The sequence below is a fragment of the Talaromyces atroroseus genome, assembly GCF_001907595.1.
Source record: "Talaromyces atroroseus strain IBT 11181 chromosome Unknown scaffold_3, whole genome shotgun sequence".
NCBI lineage: Eukaryota > Fungi > Ascomycota > Eurotiomycetes > Eurotiales > Trichocomaceae > Talaromyces > Talaromyces atroroseus.
Window position 1 is genome coordinate 1,785,854 of NW_017971435.1, and position 22,435 is coordinate 1,808,288.

Below are 22,435 nucleotides of genomic sequence, written 5' to 3' on the forward strand. Positions count from 1 at the left end.
AAGAACAATGGCTATTGTTATGATGAATACTACTATTATTAGAGTGTCGGAGCGGTTGGTGCTTGCTTTGGATGAATGAGACTTTTGTATAGTTAGACAGTGCGTATGATGTGAAGCGCCCCTTAACCTATTTTTCAATTTCTGTCTTAAATGGTCAAGGTCTGGATATGATTAAGTAATCCTATCGAAAGTAAAGTCAAGGGTTGATGAAACGAGGAGAATGCGTATTACTCTTTTGAGTCATTATTTCCTGTTTAGGAAATTTCTATGGAAGTTTCTAGCCCACCATGAGTAGGTGTTTCGTAGTGAGCAGGCTACCTGAACAATAGCATTCAACTTGTGAAGAAATCAAGCCCTGTCTCTCTTTTGGTCCCTTGTTTCCAGACTGCGTAGACTATACCGTGGTCGTGGAGGCAATTTCTTTTGGCACATATTTGTCCATAGTTGGAAGTACATACAAATCCTCTAGACAATCAGTCAACGTGCTGGACAAAGCGAGGCGAGGATCAGATATCTCCTCACATCGGACAGCATCCATCCCACCGATGTTTCGCCCAAGGTTGGAGTGTACTCAAAAGTGTATACCTCTGGCTGCCAGATATCGTGGCTAGCAATCCATTAGACGAATATTGCGTCGCACCGTGTTTCAGCTCCCAGGTGAAGGCCCATCCCTGGAACGGTGGAAAAGAAGAGTATAGGCCGCAAACACTAGTTCAGTATATAAGCTGAAATCTGGCGGTCTTGACTCATTAAATATAAATTGATAATTGTAACCTGATGAAAGGGATCATGGCTTGAGAGGGCTGTTATGGAAGGATAGAACGATGTGTAGCCTAAGGCAGGGGACCTATAGGGCCTTGTTATCGTTAGTCTACCCCGATCTGCTCGGCACATTGTGTGACGTTTGTATAGCTTCACATAGTCCTTATTAGTAACTATACAAGCTCATATAAATATATATACAGAAGGAGAACAAAAAAGAGAGGAGAAAAAAAAAAGAAAGAAAAACACCACTCCCTGGAGGGGAATCAGATCCCGGTCATCCGCGATTATGGCTATTCATAATGACAAGCGGGGGATCTTAATCACTGGACTACCAAGGACTGGCGTATTAGTAAGATTCTCAATTCAGGCTACGGAGTAGTTGGGGCATAATAAGCTTCATAAATTCATATGCTTTCGATGCTCAAAGGTCTCGGCTAACTAAGGCTTCTTAGCTTGGGCGAGGTTGAGTCCCCTCTTGATAAGGAAGAGGACAAATCAATCAGCTTCATAGACTCAATAGGCGTGCGACATTCCGGCTGTTAGCTCCGTAAAATAGATCATAGAAGAGCCCTGGAGCTCGATTAGGGTGGAGATACGCACCAGATCTTAGGGCATTCGGAGGGCAGGTTTCAGCGACAGAGAGCAGCAGGTCTCAGCGAAGAGCGAGTCTTCCGATCCAGCCATTTTCGCTTTAGAAGCAGGGACGGCTACTTGATCGGCTTGTCCACCAGTCAACAAGGCCCACTTGCGATAATAAGATTTAGAGGGTTTGGCTAGTACAGCGTACGACTTGGTAGATAAGGACTCGCACGTTGAAAGGTGGAGCTCAGCCAATTCGCCAGCAAGACGGGGTAAAACTAAGACGGGGCAACGCGAATACCTCTGCAATGCCATGCTTTGTTTGATAGGATATCTCTGGGGATGTCAGTAATGCCGGCGTCAGGGTAGATAAGTAGGCTGGTCGGACGGGGGGACGTTCAAACCCCCATATAGAGAGAGAGAGCCGCGAGTCGCACGTATCATTCTTCCTCTGGCCCAGCTTCATTCCTCTTCATTTGGCCGCACTACCATGCAGAGCAAGCTCGACACCAAGACAGCTGGCGACAGCACCAATGATGTTTCCAGCATCGAGGCGGGCAGTGTCTCGGGCGACGTGCAGTATGCCGGCGAGCAAGGCTCTCCGCCGTCGCCGCAGCCGCAGCTGCACCGTAACTTCACAGCTCGTCACATCCAGATGATTGGTCTAGCTGGCAGTATTGGCTCAGGTCTCTTCGTCGGAACGGGCAAAGTGAGTCAGTCGTATTCATGTCACTGGCGAGCTGCTGACTGACCCTTCTTCAGGCTCTCCGTTACGGAAGCTATCCCGGTCTCTATCTTGGATGGAGTCTGATCTGCGCGCAACAATGGGTCAACATGCAAGTCATGTCCGAGGCTGCTGTGATCTTCCCAACCTCTGGCGCCTTCATCGACCATGCCGCTCGATTTGTCGATCCGTCATTGGCGTTTGCTCTCGGTGAGATGCCGATTCTGGTGCTATGGCTGCGCACGCAGTTGCTGACTTCAAATAGGAGCCTGCGAGTGGTTTGCCTATCACACAACTCTTGCGGCCGAGGGATCTATCTTCCGGCTTGTTCTCACATATTGGACTGACGCCGTTCCGACGGCAGCCTGCATGACGTTCTATCTTGTGCTCATCTTCTGTATCCATTCGCTCCCGAATCGGTACTTCGCCGAGTTCGAATTCGTCACGGCTCTCCTCAAGATTAGTGTTATGGCAATCATGATCATCAGCTGCATTGTGATGCTGGCTGGTGGTGGACCGACAGGTTCGACGAACCATCTGCAGAACTTCACCGAGCTCCCGGCCTTTCCCAATGGCTTCGCGGCAAGTCTTCCACCGCTCCCTCCTTGTGGATCTCCAAACAAACAGGACTGACCGCCGGAACAGGGTATTTGCGAGTGCTTCCTCCTCGCTTCGTTTTCCTGCGGCGGCGGCGAATACCTAGGCATTCTCAATGGAGAGTCGAAGATGCCGCGTTGGAATCTCCCCCGCGCCGTCAACAATCTGGGCGCACGTCTTTTCCTCTTTTTCGGCAGCACGGTCATCTTTATCTCCCTCCTGGTGCCCTACAATGACGGCCGCCTTCTGGGTGTCTCTAATGCGGCGTCCTCACCCTTCGTGATCGCCCTGCAAGACGCCGGCATCAAGGGCCTCCCAGACCTGGTAAATGTCGTCATCATCGTCGGCCTCTGCGCGCTCGGCGCGGAGGCGCTGTTTGTTACCTCCCGTCTTAGTACGGCCATGTCCCGCATGGGGATGTTCCCCAAGATCTTTGGGCGCGTGGATAAGAAGGGCCGGCCATACGTTTCGCTCATATTCTCGGCCGCGCTCGCCACCACATTGACGTACATCAACTGCTCCAATACGGGCGGTATTATCTTCACGTGGTTTAGCTCCGTCGGCTCGACGGTGTACTTCCTCGCCTATATCGTGATTGCCGTCACCAACTGGCGGATGCATGCCGCGTTCAAGGCGCAAGGCGACAATCCGCTGTCGCTGCAGTATGCGTACAAAAACAAGTTCTGGCCGCTGGGGAGCATTTTCCTCTTTATCAGTGGCCTCTTCGTCATCGGCACCACTTTTTACATCTCGCTGTTCCCCATCGGCGAGGACATTAGCGTCGAGAACTTTTTCCAGACCTTCCTCTGCGTGCCTCTTTTCCTCGTCCTCTGGGCCGGCTATAAGATCATCTTCCGTACCAAGATCGTCGATCCGGCCCAGGCAGATCTTGTCAGCGGGCGGAGGCCCTTGTCTGTGGAAGACATTGCCTTTTTTGACTTTTACTACTCCCAGCCGCTGTGGAAGAGGGCCTTGACCTACATTGGTGTCTAGAAGGCTAGGGTCCCGTTGGTGGGGGACCAGTGCCTGCTTCAGATGATGGCCATTTTTGATTGCTTTACTATAATGATAACGATGTTGATGATGCTGTTGTTGCTGTTGTAGAAGAGTAAGTAGAAATGGGAGCGGGTTGATCAAAAATCGATTTTGCCAGGGGATTTAAATGGGAGGCCGGCATCCTTGTAGTAGCATTACTTAGGACCTAAAGGAGACTTTAAAACCAGCCAATCGGCATGGCAAGCAAGCCCAGAAGAAGCCATCATTCTTGCTGTTATGCGCCTTGCTGGTCCATGGCATGGTGTCGAAAGGTCGTTACTGTAATACCGTACCACGTATTAATAATTGTGGGTCGCGGCTTTCCCGCGCGGGCCCCTCCCCACCGTTGTGGAGCGGTGATAAGCCCGGCCATTGTCATTGGCCAAAAAACAGTAGTGTAACTTTCGCATTTCCTCCTGTTACAGTACCACTAGGCCTATTGTGTATTAGGACAGGGCAGCAAGGCTCCAAACAGGGCCAAAACTTTGCATTATCTCTGACTAGTTACATGCGTAGCGACTGGTATGACTGCTCTTCTCAATGGAATAGATTAGTATGTTAAGCCATTTCCATGCTAGGGCTTCTTGGCGCCCGGTTTAAAGGAGAAGAATGCATTCGACACCATGATTTCTCGCGATCCCGCCGCGAGACCAATCACCCGTAGACTAAGGCGGCCCCCCATGTCGTCGTATCACTCCCGAGCCAAGACCAAGACCTTCACGGGCTGCTGGACATGTCGCGAGCGCAAGGTGAAATGCGACGAGGGCCGTCCCAGCTGCCAGCAATGCATTGGCAGGGACTTAGAATGTAAAGGGTACGCTCAGCGCCTGCAATGGCTCGCTCCACTGACAGCGACTGGCGGCGGCTGCAAAGTCCCCACCGCCTGCGACAGTGTGGGACTGGGGATATCGCACCGGAGGATCATGTTCTGCGGTCAGTGACTCCCTCACTCACCACCACAAAAGATCTACTGCCAACAGTCATCATCATCATCATCATGACATTTAGATCCGCCGCGTAAAAGCCTTTCAGATCGCAAACTCGACGCGCTGCTCCATCAAATCGACTCCTCGGGCCTTCTCACCGCTGCCTGCGGGCCGTTCTCTGTGTTCCCTGCGACCGAGGCTTGTCTTCATGAGTCGGCGCCAACGTCATGCGCTTTCGACGACGCCTTGATAGACGATGACTTGCTGCAGTATGCAGGTCGCTCGCCGGAACTGGCCTCGCCAGCGAATAACTTCGTCGTGGAACCTTGGTCGTGGAGAGGCAGCGAATCCCCAGCGGAATCCCTGGTCACAGCCAGCAGTCCTGGCGACACCACCGATATCACATCAATCAGCCCGAGTCCCACCCCACTGACTCCATCTCGAGTGCCAGCGCACGTGGAGTGGCTGCTGCATCACTACAAGACGGACATCGTCGACCTCATGACGGCCGTGACTACGCCGAAGGGCCCGTGGAAAACGGTGCACCTGCCTCGCGCCCTCCAGGGCTGCGGAGAACTCGCCTTTCGGGGCACGACATCGCACGCCCGCAACGCGCTGCTACATGCTCTGCTCACCATTAGCGCCTACAACCTGGCGGCCAACGGCCACGGACAGGGGCAGGCATTGGACGCGCATAGCTGGCGAGAGGTCGCGCTTAAGCACACTGCCCAGTCGCTCACGTATCTGAAATCGTGTCTCCAACCGGGCTGCCCAGTGTCGGAGAGGGGCAAATACAAAGAGGTTCTGGCGGCGATGCTGTCCATGATCACCATCGAGGTAATTGCAGGCTGTACAGTCTAGATTGAAGTTACAAAAAAAAAAGGTTCTCTAATTATAATATGCTCAATTAGGTCTGTTCCGGAGACACAAGCTCCTCCAAGTGGCACCTTAAGGGTATTGAGGACTTCATTCACACCACTCAGCGCAAGCCTGGCCGCCGCTACTCGAGAAAAGCACAATCCTTGCACCGCGACTACGTGTATCTGCGCATCATGCGAGAAGCAACGGATCTCCAATGCGCCGCACTAGATGCCGACCTGGGTCCCTGCTCAGAGGCGACGACAGCATGGCTCTGCAGGCCGCTGTACTTTTTAGACAGCCTCAATGTACCCGACATGTGGCTCCAGGACTCGGGCCCGGGGGACTCCATCGACCATTCAGCCTGCGAGTTTGTTTACGGTGTTCCCTTGGAGCTGCTTGTTCTCGCGAGTAAGACGTCCGAACTCATCCGCCGCAAGAGGACCTTTGCGCGACACCACCCGGGCTCAGTTGCCCCCGCGCCCTTCCTGAGCATGTGCGACGACCTTGAACTCCAGATTCTCAAGTGGCCGGTGGACCGTATGGTGGAGAACATCGCTCAGCTACCTATTGCTGAGGAGTCACAAAGACTCATCACGCACCAGACGCGCGCCTTTCTTCAGGCCGTCATCATCTACTTCTCCCGGCTTGTGCGCGGCGTACACCGACGCCACCTGCAGCCCTATGCCGAGAGCATCATCGACCACCTCGAGACCGTCGAGCGTATCAAGTGCGAAGCAAATCTCACTACGGGCTGTATCTCATGGCCCTGGTTTGTGGGTGCCGCCGAGACCATGACTGAGGACCTGCGCGGGCGTTATCTGCAATGGTCTAGATCAATCCGATTCTACAAGCTCGGCGCATACGACAAGGCTACTCTGGTGATCTCGAAGGTCTGGGAGCGCGATAAGACGGACAAGGGACTCGCGCCCGTTTGCGACTGGCCAACCATTCTTGAGGCGGAGGATATCAGTCTCATGCTAATGTGACTTTGCCTTGGCCATCGCAGCCAGGTATCATCTAGTTGTATCGCATCCTACATTTTCTTTTCTCCATCGGTCACGTCAGTTCATCATTTCACTTCTAGCATTGCAACCGGGCTGGCGTTATAGCACATGGATCATTTCTTTAGAATTACTTTTCATAGTTATGACAGTTTCATACATCTGCATTGTTGATTTCTTGTCGGGATGCACTCTCCCTCTATGGGTCGTTTGATTCGCGTTGATAAGTCTTATCTCGGTGCTAGACTAGCGTCACGGATTGGTCTTCGCTGTTAACTTCCCTTTACAACTACGACGTACGGTCCTCCGTCATGCAGCATTAAATTGGAAAAGCACATTTTCATGGAAAACTTGTTGACTACGAGTGCATCGCTGTGGCAGTCCCATATCGCTGATACCTTCCAGCAGCCCAATGTCCCCTGACAAAGTCGAAGGACGGACGGCTTCAGGTCTGTCGAGATGGTCCTTTTAAAGGAGAATCCCAGGAGCCAAACAATAGGCAGACCTCACCTCCAACTGCATCTACACCCGCCATCTCGATTACAAGGCTCCTCCTCTTCGTACACGCTGTTGACACGTCATGGCTCCAGGAAGGTTAGCAGACGACAGGGTGATACCTGATCCTGGACTCATACCAGCTTCCGATGCCCCCCACGAGAACGAGTGGTACAACCAAGACTTTGATGGCTACAGAATAACCGAAGAGCCACTCTTCACTAAACGACCGCTACGTGTGGTTTGTGTCGGTGCCGGCGCCGCTGGTCTCCAGATCGCCTACAAGGCCGAACGGCTCCTTGAAAACGTCGACCTGCAGGTCTACGAGAAGAATTCGGAAATCGGCGGTTGCTGGCTGGCGAACCGCTACCCGGGATGTGCATGCGATATTCCCAGTCACTCGTACCAGTACACATGGGCGCGCAACCCCAAGTGGTCACACTACTACTCCTCATCGACAGAGATATGGCAGTACTTCAAGGACGTTGCGACCAAATTTAACATCGAGAAGCATGTGCAGTTCAATACTACCGTCGAGAGCGCAACCTGGGACGAGGGGTCGGGGACCTACAAGCTTCGCCTCCTCGACCCCGAGGGCCGCCATATCGACGACTGGTGCGATCTGCTGATCTCGGCCTCGGGTCTCCTCCACTCTTGGAAATACCCTGATATCCCCGGCCTCAAACTCTTCAAGGGTAAAGTGATGCACTCGGCGCAGTGGGATGACGGCTTTGACCTCACGGGCAAGACTGTCGCTGTGATCGGCGGCGGCTCATCTGCCGTCCAGGTCATCCCCAATATCCAGCCAAAGGTGGGCAAGCTGGTGGCTTTCATACGATCTCCGACCTGGATCACCACCGGATTTGCCGCCAAGCACGCCGCACCGGGCGGCACCAACTTTGCCTATACAGACGAGCAGATGAAGGCGTTTGCAAAGGATCCGGTAGCGTACGAACGGTACTGCCGCGACATTGAGGGCGAGCTGAACAAGCGCTTCAACCTGATGCATCTCAACTCCAATGACCAGAAGACATCGTGCAAGGACATTGCGGCGACCATGAGCGCGCGGCTTCAAAACGACGAGCTGGCCAAGCGGCTCATCCCAGAATTCGCGCTTGGCTGCCGGAGGATGACACCTGGGCCCGGCTTTTTAGAGACGCTGTCGCGCGACAATGTCAAGGTTGTTCACGACAGTGCTACGCAGCTCACGGAGACGGGCATTGTGGATGGCAGCGGTGTTGAGCACAAGGTTGACGTGGTCATCTGCGCGACTGGCTTTGATACCTCGTTCGCGCCACACTTTACGGTTACTGGACGTGATGGCGCCGACCTGAGGAAGCAGTTTGGAGAGTTTCCCAAGGGATATCTCGGCGTTGCTGTACGGAACTTTCCAAACTTCTTTGGTGAGATTATCTCTGCTTTCTTTTCTTCACTCATACTTGTACAAACTAGCTTGCTGACCAGCGTCATTTCTTCTTAGTCCTGCCGGGACCTAACAGCCCGACAAGTCATGGCTCATTCTTGCCCACACTGGAATGGTATACGCGCTACATGTTCTTGGTGATCGACAAGGTGCAGACAGACAACATCAAGTCATTTGAGCCTAAAGAGGGTGCCATCAAGGATCTCTATAACCACACCCACGAGCTCATGAAACGGCTCGCCTGGTCATCCTGTAAGTCTCTGAGCCTCCCTCCCTCCCTCCCGTTTCCTTCTATTCTCGTTTTCTTTTTTTCTTTTTTTTTTTTTTTTTTTTTTTTTTTTTTTTTTTTTTTCTTTCTCTCCCCTGGTGAAGCTTACACGACCCACAGCCTGCCGCTCATGGTTCAAAAACGGCAAAAAGATGGGCCCCGTAACAGCAGTATATCCAGGATCCCGACTACATTTCTTCGAGATGCTTAAGAACGTGAGGTGGGAGGATTTCGATCTGACATACAAGACCGATAACCGCTTTCAGTTCATGGGTAATGGATTCACGCAACTGGAATGCAGCGCAGAAGGGGATCCGGTGTGGTACTTTGATGATCCCTTTGTTCGCATCTAAGAACGAGGAAAAAAAAGAAAAAGAAAACGGGGATGCTATGGAAGGAATATTTAGATTATTCACAGGATTTTGATTACTGTGCTTTTGGACTCTGTTACGATTTTTGACTTACTTGTTGATACTTATATATAAGAGAAATCATTCATGCAAAAGGCCTGACTCCCAAGCGCTTATTGGACACAGGATTACACATTGATACACTATACTAGACTCTTGACGAGAATACGGGTAATCATGGAAATTTGATGGCCGTGAGGTTGATGATGCTACAGCACCTAACGTAACCTTGGAAGTATTTGACTTACATTGTTGCAGGTTCATATAGAGAAGATTATACAGATTCTTCCATACTGGGGAGCAAGGGGAAACGTAGATTTATTCTTCACTTAAATTCCATAGATTCTATAGCCTAGTAAAGAGCTCAGGAAAAGCTTGAATTCAAGCGCTCCAATCTCGCAGTGATGGCATCGATGACTGCAGATCTGTTTGACAAGGGTATCAGCTTTGATTCTCAAAGAAAGTTAGTGGGGAAAAAAAGAAAAGACAAGACTTACTCTCTGTCTACCAACTTCATTGCATCTGCAACCTTGGCCCGTTGAAGTTTCTGTGGAATCTTGGGCTGAGAAGGTGTGCTGACACTGACGGTAGTAGTCTCCTCTGGTGCGGATGGTTGCTCTGCGGATATGTGTTTCACTTCCACAAGCAATTCTTCGGCGATTGACTTGGCCTGAAAGATAAGAATGTCAGCTTTGCGGTTTGTGAAAGGAAAAAAATAAATAAATAAATAAATAGCTTGCCCACCGTTTCCAGCCGTGCTTGTATTGTTTGATTCTCGCTTGTCTTCTCGACAGAAGAAGACAGTAATTTCACTTCTCCAATCCATCCCTTCTCCTTCTCGCTCAATGGGCGACCGCCTAGTTTCGCGATCTTCGTGCGAATATTTGCATATCTCTCGACAAGGTCCCTTTGACGCTGTTTTGTAGCATCGAGTCTCTGGTTGAGAGCGTCTTCACTTCGAGAACCCTCTTTTCGTTGCCCGTCCTCGCCGATATGACTGGAAACGCCCTTGATGCGCTCGGAAACTGTAGCAATTCCTTCAAGCTGATCTCTCATCTCCCCTCGAAGACGCTCGCAGCGTCGGAATAGGTCCGCGGCAGCTTTCTCGAGCAAACCGGTATGCGCAGCAAGCACCCGGTGAGCTGCGGCAATAGTGTCAAGTGTAGATGGAGAGAGGCGTACGGGCTCCTGTAACGAAGGTCTATGTCTGTGGGGGACATGTTCATCAATGAATGATTTCAATGGCTCATCCGCGTAGAAAACCGCTGGCACCTGATAGGGTGTACGTCGCGGCTTTTGTTGAATAGGTGGCAAGGTTTGGCTGGTTGTTGGATCCAAGTCCGCATGCAGAGACTGGGAAAAAGAGGCCAAGGCCGCGTTCTGAGGCTCGCTTATTTCTGCGGCTTGCGGTGTTGATCCCCTGTATGTGAGAAGAAGTTGGCCAAGGTCATAGTCGGTGAAGACTACAGAGTTGGTAAAATGCCTTGGTTCTTCAGGGAATGAAAGATCACTTTCATTCAGCTGAATTAGCACTTCACGAAGGGCAATGTTGCCGTCGCAAAGCACGTTTAGTCGGAATTGCGACCCGGAGGTATCTTCGGACTGTAACTCAGACTCTAATCGCTGAACCCACGAGGATAATGAGATGAATGAGACATTATTGGCAGTTGTGAGGTAAAAGGAATATCGGGATGAAATATCCGAAGTAAAAGTTGGCCAGGAGTGCGCCTCGCGTAGGTTCTCTCTCACAGTGTCTAGTGACTCGACGAGGAGAAGTTCTGCCGGCTCTGACAACGGGGTTGTGAATGTATTTGCCTTGGCCTTGGGGAGCCACTGGCCTTCGACTCCGTCCAGCTCAAGACAGACGTGGACGCGGCCGCTTGAGGTTGACATGCAGATTGTGGTGAAAGGCAATCCTTCTTGCGCATTTTCTTCCAGTATACCCTCATCGTCCTCACCCGTCATTAGAGCCTCTGTGTCTAGCCCGGCAGGGATGACAATAAAGTCGGTTACTTCAAGGTCATCAAACTGTTCACCAGCATCGAATTGAAATGGGCCTTGCAAGCGAGGTATCGCACTCGGATTGCTGGGACGCTTGAGTATTCCGCTTTCCGAAAAGGGATCAAGCATGAATTCTTGGTTGTCAATCTCCTTCAGCCATTCGTATTGCTGTCGACAAGCAATTAAGTCGTCTCCTACTTCTTCTACTGCAGAATAATCTTGCTCTACCGCAGTCAACTTTGGAACAATGGCTGCTGAAATTGCAGGAATTGTAGCCGGTGGAGCTTGCCATTTGGAGGGAAGCAAAGGGCACAGAGCATACAAATCGCCAGGTCTCATAGCAACCCACAAGGTCATTGGTGCCCAAGCATCTTCACCTTGCCGAGCTGTGCCTCCGAAAGACGCAGATGCCACTTCCATATCAAAAGAGTCTGCCGAGAATCCCTTGTTTTTGCCAAACCCCAGCGGAGTGAAGTCCTCATCCGAGGATGTACCATCAACAAGCTTTTTAAGGTCGATTGCCAGAGCAGGTCTATCGAAAGACCAGTGGTTATTGCGGTCCAGCTCCCACACGCGTACTGCAGCATCAGCTGTAATAGTCACTATGCAAGCCTCCACATTAGTGTGTACGCCCAGCGGATGCCATAATGCAGAGACCACAGGAGACTCTGGAATAACATGAGTGGTAGGGCCCAGTTGGTACGTCTTTAACCGAAGCGGCGTTCTTTCAGTGCTGGACAGATGCGAACGGTCAGGTAGGATAGCTATGTGTACAGTATGCACGGTCACAATCGCCATAAAAGCACCATTGGGTGAAATCACGAGTTGTTTGATCTGGCCGTAAACGGGAACGGTCAAGGTCTAGCAGGAGGAGTATTGGTCAGCTTCAGCTCCATGGTCGATGGCTCCAAGGTTAGGTAACAAAAACAAACCCGATAATAGTTTCCATCAGCATCTGCGTTCTTCTTCGTCGACGGTTTGCGCTTGGGGCTCCATTCAGCCTTCAGTGTCGCCAAATCCGCCCACCGAATCTGGTTGTCGACGACCGCAAAGACCTCAGTGTCGCGACGAGCCAGCGTTCGCTGGGGGCCCTGGTATTCAGTCCCATTTCCATTCTGCGTCCGGCCATCGGGTTTCTTGGAAGGGTGTCTGGTAAAGAACGAAGCACCAGGAGATGGGCGACAGAGCCAAGGCGGCGTATGGCCGACGACCTTGGGCATATTCGCGGTGTAACAGCGATTTTTAAACGGATGTAAAGAAAAATAGGAGTTAATCAAGCTTGGTATAAGTCTGCGAGCGACGCGAACTCATTATCTCGACGGGGTGAAGTGTCGTAAGCAGAGAGGTCAAAATATTTGATGGTTTGCGGAGGATTGATGGTAGCTGCGACAAACACGCGCTAAATTGCCATTGTGGAGATCTCTCTCTTTCAACCACTGCACACTGACAGACACTTCCTTCACACTGCTCAAGACAGCTCAAGCACCATGTCCAGATACTACAACACAGTCGAGCGCCTGGACAGGCCAAGTGCCTATTACCAGGGCAAGGTAGCTTTTTTCTCAGGCCCGCCATTGTAGATCCTGGCTAATCTTTCCTCGCAGAACAAGCGCCGCAGACATAACGACCGAGAAGAGGCCGAAAAGTACGAAGACCCTGCTGACAATCTGAGGAATGCGACAACTCTCTACGTTGGTAACCTGTATGCTCTTTGCCCTTCTGCAAGCATCAGCAGCAAGGCAGTCTTCTAAAAAGCTACTTTCGCTAGGTCGTTCTACACAACGGAAGAGCAGATCCACGAGTTATTCGCCAAGTATGATGAATTTCGTTTCCAGATCTTGCAATTCGAGTCACAGCTAAAGTCGAATGTTATAGGTGCGGCGAGATCAAACGCCTGGTCATGGGATTGGATCGTTTCCAGAAGACTCCGTGCGGTTTTTGTTTCGTCGAATACTATACTCACCAGGACGCGCTGGACTGTCTGAAGTATATTGGAGGAACAAAGCTTGACGAGCGGATAATTCGTACAGATCTCGATCCTGGCTTCCAAGAGGGTCGTCAATACGGGTATGCTGCCTCTTTTCAATCGACGTCGAGATAACGATTCATAGCTGATTGATTCCATCATGTGTAGGCGCGGAAAATCCGGTGGCCAAGTGCGAGACGAGTATCGCGAGGAATACGACCCCGGTCGTGGAGGATATGGTCGTTCAGTCGCAGAACAACGCAGACGAGAGGAAGAAGAATATGGCCAGGGAAGGTAGGGTATTTATTTCATATGTGCGATATACACAGGCGTTTTTTTTTTTTTTTTTCTCCGGCGAAGCGACCTTTTCTTCTTTTTTTTCTTCTATTCAAAATGTAATATTATAAAATTGAGTCGAATCATTATGTCAATTCGAACTGCCTACTTGTGATCTTACAACAACATTGTGTCTCGTCTGAACAGCATCCTGCACCTGGCGCAACCACCAGAGGTGGATTCTAGGATCATTCGTCAGCTCCGGGTGAAAGCTTGTCCCAAAGACATTGCCTTGCTTAACTGCTATGATATCCCCAGTTTCCTTCTCGGCGTCGATATTCACTCCCTCTTTCGCAATCAATCGTGCAGCTCTGCCGGGCAATTTAGCCAATATTTGGACGTCGTCTTCCGTTGCTCTCTGCGCAGCCACATCTATGACTTCTCGCGATGGGGCCACCACTGTCTCTTCGCGTTGATTCTCTTCGACCTGGATACCGATCTGATGCGGCAGAATCTTCTCTACCACGGGGGCCCTGATGAACACGCCATTGAACGGGGAGTCTGCTTGCTCGAGAAACGGCAGGTCTAAGGGGGCCTGGAAACTCTCTGCTTGGCGGCCGAAATGGTTCCGGTTTACCCTCACGTCAATGCCACCAATGAGTTCCTGGCCGCCTTTCTTGGTGCGATTGGCAGATTCGGCGAGGAGAATGAGTCCGGCGCAGGTGCCCCAGGTTGGTTTGCGGTGTAACCTGGCAGCAGCAACATTAGTCTATGGTCATGGTCTCGGATCACATCACAGCGCATACTTCACAAAGTCCCTCAATGGCTCCAGCAGCTCCGACCTGGCCGCAACAAGGGAGATGGTTGTGCTCTCGCCCCCGGGCAAGATGAGGGCGTCACACGCATCCAATTGCGCCTTTGTCCGGACCTCGATGAATTCCCATTGAGTTGGCGGTGGAGCTGACACTGCTGCCTTTTGCAGAAGCTGTAAATGCTCGTAAAAGGCGCCTTGCAAGGCCAGGACGCCCACTGTAATCTTGCTCATGACAATGTGCTTGGTGTTTTAGTTGTGAGTCAACCGGAATCCGCTGGAATTTATCTTATCGGGATCTTTTGTATTTGGTCTAGCGCGGGGCCCCTCGCTGCGGTGCCATCTTCCACCACAGTCGCTCTTCTTCTTCTTCTTCTTCTTCTTCTTCTTCTTGTTGTTGTTGTTGTTGTTATTTCTTGTTTGTTAACTGCATCTTTGGCTTGTGTCTAGCGTTTAAGAGTTGGTGCTCTTTCTACGGGTATTCTTACTCTCGCAATATCCTTTGTTTTCTGTTCCGACGCCGGCATTCATCCAACAAACGATATATACTTCAAACTATATACTACGTATATACAACATAACATTCATTAAAATCGCAGGACGACAAGCATGACTTCCCTTACCAGGTGGTACATCGACACCCGGCACCTAACCTCAAGCACCGAGGAGCTGCCACTAGTCGAAACATTGCAAGCAAACGACCAGACAGCCGTGGAAAAGTACCTCCGTGTCCCAGACAAACACATGTCGCTGGCATCCAATCTACTCAAATATTTCTTCATCCATAGAACGTGCCGCATCCCTTGGAGCGAGGTCATTATCAGCCGGACACCGAAGCCGCATCAACGACCGTGCTTCATTCCTTCAGCTGGGCAGGGGTCACTTCCGGCCGTGGAGTTCAACGTCAGCCATCAAGCGTCTTTTGTTGCATTGGGGGGGTGCATAATCCCGTCTGTCGAAGGCCATAATGAGCAAAAAGACGAGGAAAACGGGCAACGCGTCGCTGCAGTGTATTCCGACCCCAAACCATCCTCGGCCCCCGTCCCCGCCATCCCGCAAGTAGGCATCGACATAACATGCGTCGACGAGCCCGGCCGGCGTCGCGACAAAGCGCCCAAGACGCTCAAGGAAGTCGCCGACTTTATCGACATCTTCTCCGAGGTCTTCTCGCAACGAGAACTGCAGACCATGAAACAATACAGTTCGACGCTGCGGTCATCATCGCCCACGGCAACCATTGAAACGGTCATTAAGTCTACGCTGCGTCTATTCTATGCCTATTGGGCGCTGAAAGAGGCTTATATAAAAATGACCGGAGAGGCACTGCTTGCGCCGTGGTTACGAGAACTCGAGTTTACCGATGTCGTCGCCCCGGCACCAGCTACTTCCACTCCCACTTCCACGGCGGCATGGAGCGAGCCGTACACGGGTGTTCAAACGTGGCTGTATGGGAAGAAGGTGGAGGATGTGAGGATTGAGCTGGTGGCCTTTGAGTCTGATTATCTCGTTGCGACGGCCGCCAGGGGCGCTAATCTGGGGTCGAATTCGAATTCGGATGGAAATGACCCCTGGCTGGCCTTGGAGAGTATTGATATTGATCGGGATGTGAGGCCGTGTGCGACGGGGGTTTGTCAATGTATACTGGAATGATTGTATTTGCCTAGTCCTATGCTTGTATAAGATATGCTCATTCCTGGCGAACCCACTGTCCAACCTATTGAAGTAGATCGAATACGGCAGATGCTTGGTTATGAAGACCCGGAATTATACCAAGATTTTTATAGCATGTTGATTAGGATATCGAGCATATAGCGACATGACTCGAATTTTTTGCCTGTTGCATGAACAGCGTTGAACTTTAAGCATAGACACTGCCAATTAATGAGTTCCTCTTCAGCGATTTCGTCTGGCTTAGTCAATTTTGAGGCAAGTCGTGAGCGCCAGTAGTGGTCTGGCAATGGTGATTTGAAACGCGATTCCTAAATTCGAGATTTTCCTTGCAATCCAGGAGATCCAGAATATGTACTTGAACTGCTGCCCTATACCTGTAAGAGTGAACTCTCCTTTTGAAGACTCATATACAACTGTATATTATCAGTTGGCAATTATCCAGGAGAAAAGGAGCCGCCTACCTACTCAGACAGTGGGGGGAAAAAAAAGAAAAGAAAAGAAAAAGAAGAAAAAGAAGAAAAAGAAGAAAAAGAAGAAAAAGAAGAAAAAGAAGAAAAAGAAGAAAAAGAAGAAAAAGAAAAAAAACCAAAGACCTGGTGTCGATCGTCGATATATTCTGACTCGAGTTCCTTTGCGTCCAGAATGAGGACATGGCGTCTTAGGATTAATTGCGAGAGAGAGAGAGAAAAAGCACCGCCTCTCTTTTTGAAATAAAGATAAATATAATTAAATATTACCAGTAGCAGCCACCGATGCATATTTGAGCAGATGTACCTTTGTGTTGGTCTTGTTACTGTCATTCTGCAATTTGGAAATGAAAGAATATATAAGAATATCCCTGTCCATGTTACCTGAGACGGAGAGAAAAGACACATGCAAGTCAAAGAACCACCACTACCCTCTTCGAGGGAAAGAGAAAAAAAAGATAGGAAGAAACAGAACGCCACCAGTAGCAGTTGCCGATGCTCATTTGAAGCAGGAGAGGCGTTTCATAAAACCAAGTAGACCTTTCTGTTGGTTGCTGTCGTTGGCCTTGTTACTTCCCTTGTTGTTCTTATTGCTCCCACTGCTATCATTATTATTATTACGGGACTTCTGGCCACCTGCAGGTTGAGGCAGTGATGCCTGTGTCTTGTTGTTACTTGCCGATGTCGAAGCATTTCCTCCTCCAACAGCAACAGTAAGCAACTGCGGACTTGGGTCGTGGATACTCCCAGACTGGTCAGCTCCATTGGTAGGAGCCACATCATCATAAGGAAAGGAATAACCACGGCCATCGAGGTTGGCAGCATGCACGATGCGAGCATAATGATTGGTAATGGAGTTCTGATAATACTTGGACGGGTCTTCGCTCTCCGGCGTGTTGCTGTCCGTCAAAAGGGTCGATCTATTGAAAGCTGCTGCTAGTCGAGCAGTGATGGCATCTTTCTCCGTGTCCCCTGTCGCTGCAAAGGGGCCGCTGCTGCAACTGAAGATGTCTGCAGCGGCTGGCTGCGTGTATGTTGCTGCTCCGTTGCCAAAGTTCAGAGTATTATCCGAGACCGTTCCGCCCACGTTCCCAGAAGATATCTGAGTATTAACAGTCAAGGTCGAGCCGGCGTATTGAGACCACACTTGGTTCACGTAAGATTGATAATACCCGGAAAACAAGGAGCTATTCAATCCTATACCCGTATTCGGACTCACGGCCCGCAGGTTCGTGCCATCACTAGTCTGAACGATGAGCTGATCCCAGCCGGCGCTGTCCTTGGACTGTTGGTCCCTAAGACCGGAACACACAGTATCGAGGCCATTGGCAGACATACCGGCAACATGCTGCGAGTCGCCCGAGGTGTTGGTTAGGGTCAAGGATATGGGAAGACACACAAAGTCCACGTAGGTGATGTTCACGTAGAGCTGCGAGCTGTTGTAAGTAAACTCGCAAAAGTCCCAGAAGGTATTGTAGTTGGCATCAGATGTATTGGAAGACGAAGGCTCAACCAAGGCTGGTCCAGGGTTCAAGTAGAAGGTGAGGGTCTTGTCTCTCGCGAACCACAGACGACCCCCAGCCAAGTGCGGTATGGTCGCTGTGACCGAGTTGCCGACTGAACCCAGGGGAATGGCACAGTCCGCTCCAAGAGCCTGCATGGTGTCCGAGGGAGAGGTTGGATAGTAGGCTGTCTTGCCATCTGACTGCAGCAGGAACAGGGCATTGTTGTTGTCGATTGCCTGGCCGGTGATGTATGCATATACCGTGTCAGATGTAGTCTGGTTCTGCAGGGTGATGTTCAAGGCTGAGGCAGTTGCAGCAGCCTTGACTGGTTCGTTTTGGCGAGACATGTTGGTTGTCGCGGTGGTTGAGGAGGAAAGAGAAGGTCGGAGAGTCAGAAACGCGTGACTTTGCTGTTGAGTCAGACGGAGGTTTTTCAAGGAAAGTGCAAAGGCCCATCAGCGTCCATCCTCCATGCACAACACTGTCAACATGGGCATTCTCCATCATATAAATACCTGTGGAAGATGTATATATGTATATACATATATACATCTTCCACGTCGTTGCCTGCGTGGCGATCGAGGGAACATGACTGCATCAGATGTTATATTTCTCCTCCCCCCGCATCGACGCTGTCCACGCACAAGCTGAAAACATCGACCCATACCTCTCGAGATTGATCAACAGCTCATGATTTCGTGTCCATGGCAACTCGATCTCGTTCCGATGCAACATCGCTCTGGCACCTGAGCCAAGGGTCCCATGATGATGATGATGATGATGGTGTTGTTATGTGCATGGAGAAAATCCCGCCAAATCGTGGGCTCAGGCCAAGAATACCGGGGTAACTGAAACACTTCGCTTCCTCGACCATGTGTACAGCAGAGACACCTCATGGATGGACGTAACAGTGTTACACAGCTTGCCGCTCATCTCGGATCGACTCCAGCTTGTGAGGTCTGCTGATGAAGAGAAACTCCGTTTCTATGGCTATGCCGACTCTTACCCACTCTCGTCAGTTGACCACGTCGAGGACTTGGAATTTTGTCTAGAGTACCTAAGTAACACAGAGGGTCAATCCTAGAGTTGCGACTACATGACGATTACCGATGAAGTTTACTGGTAACTTTGAGATCATAGGCAAAGTTTGCTAACATACGTCGCCACTGTGAGACAGCATGCTTTATAGCTTTATGCAACAATTATTTCGTTACGCCGACGGAAATAACAGAAAGCTAACCAGGTTTTGATTAGAACTGTTGATTCTGTTAGAACACGGCTTTCTAGTCTCTGGCGTGTAGTTTGTTGAAGTATTAGTACATCAAAGGTACATAACCCCTCATCATCAAGAAGCACCTCATAACGATAGTATCTGAAGTGAAGAACATGTTCATCCCAAGCAACGCCGAAGATGCAATCATTTGTTCCTCTCCACCTCACCAGAATCCTAGCTATGTCAATTGTATCGTTTCGTTCGGAGCGAGGAATCTTAGACGATGGTGACAAGCTGTTCACAAAACCAACGCGGTCGATAAAGGTGTTGCCTTGTTTTATTTTTTTTTTCCTTTTCTTTTGTTGCTTGAAAGTTCTTCCGTATAGTACTTTTTTATTGGAGGCTTTTTAAGAAATAAAAGCACCCAGTCAGTTCTGGGGTGGGTACAGGTGATACCAATCCTCAGGACGGTCAACATACCGCTCGATCAGATGGACTCCTGAAGGGCTCTCAACAATGGAGCTGATCTCTCCTGGTTTGAGCGCAAAGGCAGCATCCTCGAATTCTTTTTGCATTTCACCACGACCAAAAAATCCCCTTAAAAGAAAAAAGAAAAAAGAAAGGAAGAACACGCAGTTGGTTAGCCAGTTTGCTCGCAGACTGTTTATTTCCCTGGTTCCTTGACTTACAGATCACCCTTCTTACGTGCCGAGCTGCAGTCGGACTCGGAAACTGCAAGATCAGCCAAGCGTATTTCGCCAGACTTGATCCTCTGCTCGTGGCCGCGGAGGATTTCAATGGCTTCTTCCTTGGACCGAGTGATGTTGTTTTCGCGCCAGCTGCTGGGGCGACGGCTGTCGCGGTGTTTGACAAGGAGATGGGCACAGCGGATTTTGCCTTCGGCCGGCAAACCCGCAATGCCAGAGGGGCCACTGTGATAGGTAGCCATGTAGGCCTTCAGTTTCTCAGGGTCTGTTCCTGACGGTGGTTCCCAGCGAGACTCCTTGGTCGAAGCGTTGAAGTAGTATGGGAGGTTTTTGGAGTTGGAATGGCGAACTTCCCAGCCATCTGGGAGACCTGTGATATCGGACTGGCAGAGCCCAGGTCAGCTGACAACAGGAGCGTGGAGGTGTTGCCGACAGACATACCATGTTTAGTGAGTGTTTACAGGCCAAACAAACTGCACGCAGCCTGCAAGAAGTATATGTATGTATGTATGTATGTATGTATGTATGTATGTATGTATGTGTGTGTGCGTGGGTTTGTGTTTGTGAGTGCGTGTGAGTGTTCCAGTAGAACAAAGGGCTAAGAGAACAAATGGCCTTGTGCTGCTGCAGGTGCTTTGATGCAATTGAGCATTGCTTGCTTAGTTTTGTATGGGAGACGCGGGGGCCGATGCAAAAGGCGGAGCGGGGGGTGCCCGCTGCCTGGAGTGGCCTAGCGCCGCCACGGCTTTTTGTCTCGGCGACCTCGACTCTGCATAATCCGCCATCTCGACTTTCTCATCCCATCTGTCCTGGCAGTTTCTGCTGTATTCTTCTTATCTTCCCCCCTACAGAGCCTTTTGCCGCGACCTTTCAGCCGCGTATACTTGTCCCTACGAGAATTTTTCCGCCGCCGCCTCGATCGATCGTACAGCCATGTCGGCCAGCCCTGCATCCTCCGCTGGAGGCGATACCAAGTCCAACACCGATCAGATTCACTTCAAATTCTGCCGTGAATGGTAAGCAAAGGGAAAAAAAAAAGCTACTCCTATCCCATTTGTCTACGAGATCTCTGACCGACCCATCTTGCTAGTTCCAACCTGCTATACCCCAAAGAAGACCGCGTGCAGAACCGACTAATGTTTACCTGTCGCACCTGCCATGTTTCGGAGCCCGCCACATCGGCCTGTGTATACCAAAATAAGCTCACCTCTCAAGTCGGAGAGACTGCAGGAGTGACCCAGGATGTGGGATCTGATCCTACGGTTGGTGACCCTGAATTCTGCCTGCACTGTGGCGAAGAGTTAGCCTGTGTCAAGTGTGGCATCCTCTCATCTGGCGTCTACGCAGAAGAGGAAGATTCAACTTACGAATCGGGAGACGCAAACTATTTTTCAATGCCCTGATTCGCTTCTCAAGTTGTCTTGGAGCACTTGATGGCTAACACGCATTGTTGTTATTTCTTAGCTCCCGCGATCGAACAAGTTATGTCCGAGCTGCGGAGAAAACGAAGCCGTGTTCTTCCAAAGCCAACAGCGTTCAGCCGAGACTGGAATGGTAACTGAACCCCTTCTCTTGCTGACTGCCGAAGGGAACCCGAGATTTGGCTAAGTGTTGTGCTACTAGAAACTCTACTACGTGTGCTGCACGTGCGGTAATGTCTTTACGTGATCACGAGCCTTCTCTCACCATTCGAACTTTCGGTTTTCGATACCCGTATATCGTTGTTGGTTCAATATTTATTCCGCTTTATTCGCGCCAGAGTTGCGCCCGGAGTTTGGCGCGCTGTTTTTAGCATAAATGGACGGTCTTGATAAATAATGCATTTTTGTTGTTGTAATGTGAATCTAGAGAACGTTTGGAGGAGTCGTGTCATTTTGCTTGCTCAAATCATCATTATTTATTTCTATTGTACATAACTATAATTTACAAATGCATTGGCGCCAGCGATAGAATCTTTGACCATTGCTTTCCCCGTAATTCTGCTCCGACAATACCTGTTGAACCGTCATTAGCCTTCTTTCGAACGCTCATTACAAGGAGGCGACATGTTTATCGCCCACTCACCATTCAATCGAGTGCCGATAGGATCGCCGGATTTGTTGACCAGAACACACGCATTGTCATCAAACTTCACAAGACTTCCATCCGGCCGTTGAATTTCCTTACGAGCCCGAACGACAACTGCATGACGAATGTCGCCGCGGCGGACTTTGTTGGCAATGCCGCTGTTTGTGGAGTTTTCGGGGCCGAAATTGCGCTGCTTCTGGACAACGACGACAATGCGATCACCTGGGTAAAAAGCGAAAAGCCATGAGCTCTCTGTATAGCAAAAACTCGTTGAAAAGGAAGTTGTAGATCCGTCGACATACCGACGGTTGCAGGGCTTTTCTTCTTCAAAACGTTAACGCATTCAACAACGGCGGCTCCTGAGTTGTCGATGCAATTCAGCATCGTCTGTATGAAATGTCAGCATTGTTATTGTTGTCGTCGGTGCAGAGCCACAGCTAGATACCTTGAGTTGAATCATCGTGTCTGCATAGCGTCGCAGGAATGCTTTGATATGGCAGTTATTCAAGAAGGGTTGAAGCTTTGTATAGCCCAATCGGATGCTTTTTCTCGGGAGCAGGTTTTGCCGACCGCCGACCCGGAACAATGTCTATAGAGAGGGGGACTCTGGAATCTGGAAACAACATTGGCTTCATCCATTGTTTGGGTCTATTCGCCAATTGCCTTG

At 50.3% G+C, this 22,435-nt stretch overlaps 11 protein-coding genes across 11 annotated transcripts, besides 1 other annotated feature; 6 read left to right on the top strand and 5 right to left on the bottom strand.

Annotated features, from left to right (window-relative positions):
• Window positions 1-1,834: 1,834 nt before the first annotated feature.
• On the top strand, window positions 1,835-3,658 carry UA08_03642 (hypothetical protein; the record flags this gene model as incomplete). The annotated part of the gene is made up of 4 exons (XM_020265964.1): window positions 1,835-2,053; window positions 2,107-2,278; window positions 2,334-2,591; window positions 2,772-3,658. The coding sequence occupies 4 exons, from the start codon at window positions 1,835-1,837 to the stop codon at window positions 3,656-3,658; spliced, it is 1,536 nt and encodes a 511-aa protein (XP_020121112.1).
• A 665-nt stretch (window positions 3,659-4,323) lies between these two features.
• On the top strand, window positions 4,324-6,473 carry UA08_03643 (hypothetical protein; the record flags this gene model as incomplete). Its single annotated transcript, XM_020265966.1, has 3 exons — window positions 4,324-4,633; window positions 4,733-5,463; window positions 5,538-6,473. The coding sequence occupies 3 exons, from the start codon at window positions 4,324-4,326 to the stop codon at window positions 6,471-6,473; spliced, it is 1,977 nt and encodes a 658-aa protein (XP_020121113.1).
• Window positions 6,474-7,068: 595 nt separating this feature from the next.
• Window positions 7,069-9,027, top strand: UA08_03644 (hypothetical protein; the record flags this gene model as incomplete). Its single annotated transcript, XM_020265967.1, has 3 exons — window positions 7,069-8,361; window positions 8,436-8,658; window positions 8,795-9,027. The coding sequence occupies 3 exons, from the start codon at window positions 7,069-7,071 to the stop codon at window positions 9,025-9,027; spliced, it is 1,749 nt and encodes a 582-aa protein (XP_020121115.1).
• Window positions 9,028-9,448: 421 nt separating this feature from the next.
• Window positions 9,449-12,305, bottom strand: UA08_03645 (hypothetical protein; the record flags this gene model as incomplete). The annotated part of the gene is made up of 4 exons (XM_020265968.1): window positions 9,449-9,509; window positions 9,582-9,754; window positions 9,829-11,946; window positions 12,018-12,305. The coding sequence occupies 4 exons, from the start codon at window positions 12,303-12,305 to the stop codon at window positions 9,449-9,451; spliced, it is 2,640 nt and encodes an 879-aa protein (XP_020121116.1).
• A 267-nt stretch (window positions 12,306-12,572) lies between these two features.
• UA08_03646 (Nuclear cap-binding protein subunit 2) lies at window positions 12,573-13,349 on the top strand (the record flags this gene model as incomplete). Its single annotated transcript, XM_020265969.1, has 5 exons — window positions 12,573-12,635; window positions 12,690-12,787; window positions 12,854-12,898; window positions 12,961-13,152; window positions 13,220-13,349. 5 exons carry the CDS (start codon window positions 12,573-12,575, stop codon window positions 13,347-13,349), a joined length of 528 nt encoding a protein of 175 aa, XP_020121117.1.
• A 129-nt stretch (window positions 13,350-13,478) lies between these two features.
• On the bottom strand, window positions 13,479-14,372 carry UA08_03647 (hypothetical protein; the record flags this gene model as incomplete). The annotated part of the gene is made up of 2 exons (XM_020265970.1): window positions 13,479-14,076; window positions 14,134-14,372. 2 exons carry the CDS (start codon window positions 14,370-14,372, stop codon window positions 13,479-13,481), a joined length of 837 nt encoding a protein of 278 aa, XP_020121486.1.
• Window positions 14,373-14,747: 375 nt separating this feature from the next.
• On the top strand, window positions 14,748-15,788 carry UA08_03648 (hypothetical protein; the record flags this gene model as incomplete). The annotated part of the gene is made up of 1 exon (XM_020265971.1): window positions 14,748-15,788. One exon carries the CDS (start codon window positions 14,748-14,750, stop codon window positions 15,786-15,788), a length of 1,041 nt encoding a protein of 346 aa, XP_020121487.1.
• Window positions 15,789-16,775: 987 nt separating this feature from the next.
• UA08_03649 (hypothetical protein) lies at window positions 16,776-18,128 on the bottom strand (the record flags this gene model as incomplete). Its single annotated transcript, XM_020265972.1, has 1 exon — window positions 16,776-18,128. One exon carries the CDS (start codon window positions 18,126-18,128, stop codon window positions 16,776-16,778), a length of 1,353 nt encoding a protein of 450 aa, XP_020121761.1.
• Window positions 18,129-19,422: 1,294 nt separating this feature from the next.
• UA08_03650 (Peptidyl-prolyl cis-trans isomerase ssp-1) lies at window positions 19,423-20,145 on the bottom strand (the record flags this gene model as incomplete). Its single annotated transcript, XM_020265973.1, has 3 exons — window positions 19,423-19,591; window positions 19,684-20,084; window positions 20,143-20,145. 3 exons carry the CDS (start codon window positions 20,143-20,145, stop codon window positions 19,423-19,425), a joined length of 573 nt encoding a protein of 190 aa, XP_020121760.1.
• Window positions 20,146-20,194: 49 nt separating this feature from the next.
• Window positions 20,195-20,282: a repeat region (Identified by RepeatMasker using a combination of RepBase library and repeat library created with RepeatScout).
• A 352-nt stretch (window positions 20,283-20,634) lies between these two features.
• UA08_03651 (hypothetical protein) lies at window positions 20,635-21,104 on the top strand (the record flags this gene model as incomplete). Its single annotated transcript, XM_020265974.1, has 2 exons — window positions 20,635-20,717; window positions 20,792-21,104. The coding sequence occupies 2 exons, from the start codon at window positions 20,635-20,637 to the stop codon at window positions 21,102-21,104; spliced, it is 396 nt and encodes a 131-aa protein (XP_020121763.1).
• A 520-nt stretch (window positions 21,105-21,624) lies between these two features.
• Window positions 21,625-22,228, bottom strand: UA08_03652 (hypothetical protein; the record flags this gene model as incomplete). Its single annotated transcript, XM_020265975.1, has 4 exons — window positions 21,625-21,695; window positions 21,766-22,020; window positions 22,071-22,155; window positions 22,214-22,228. The coding sequence occupies 4 exons, from the start codon at window positions 22,226-22,228 to the stop codon at window positions 21,625-21,627; spliced, it is 426 nt and encodes a 141-aa protein (XP_020121762.1).
• Between the last annotated feature and the right edge of the window lie 207 nt (window positions 22,229-22,435).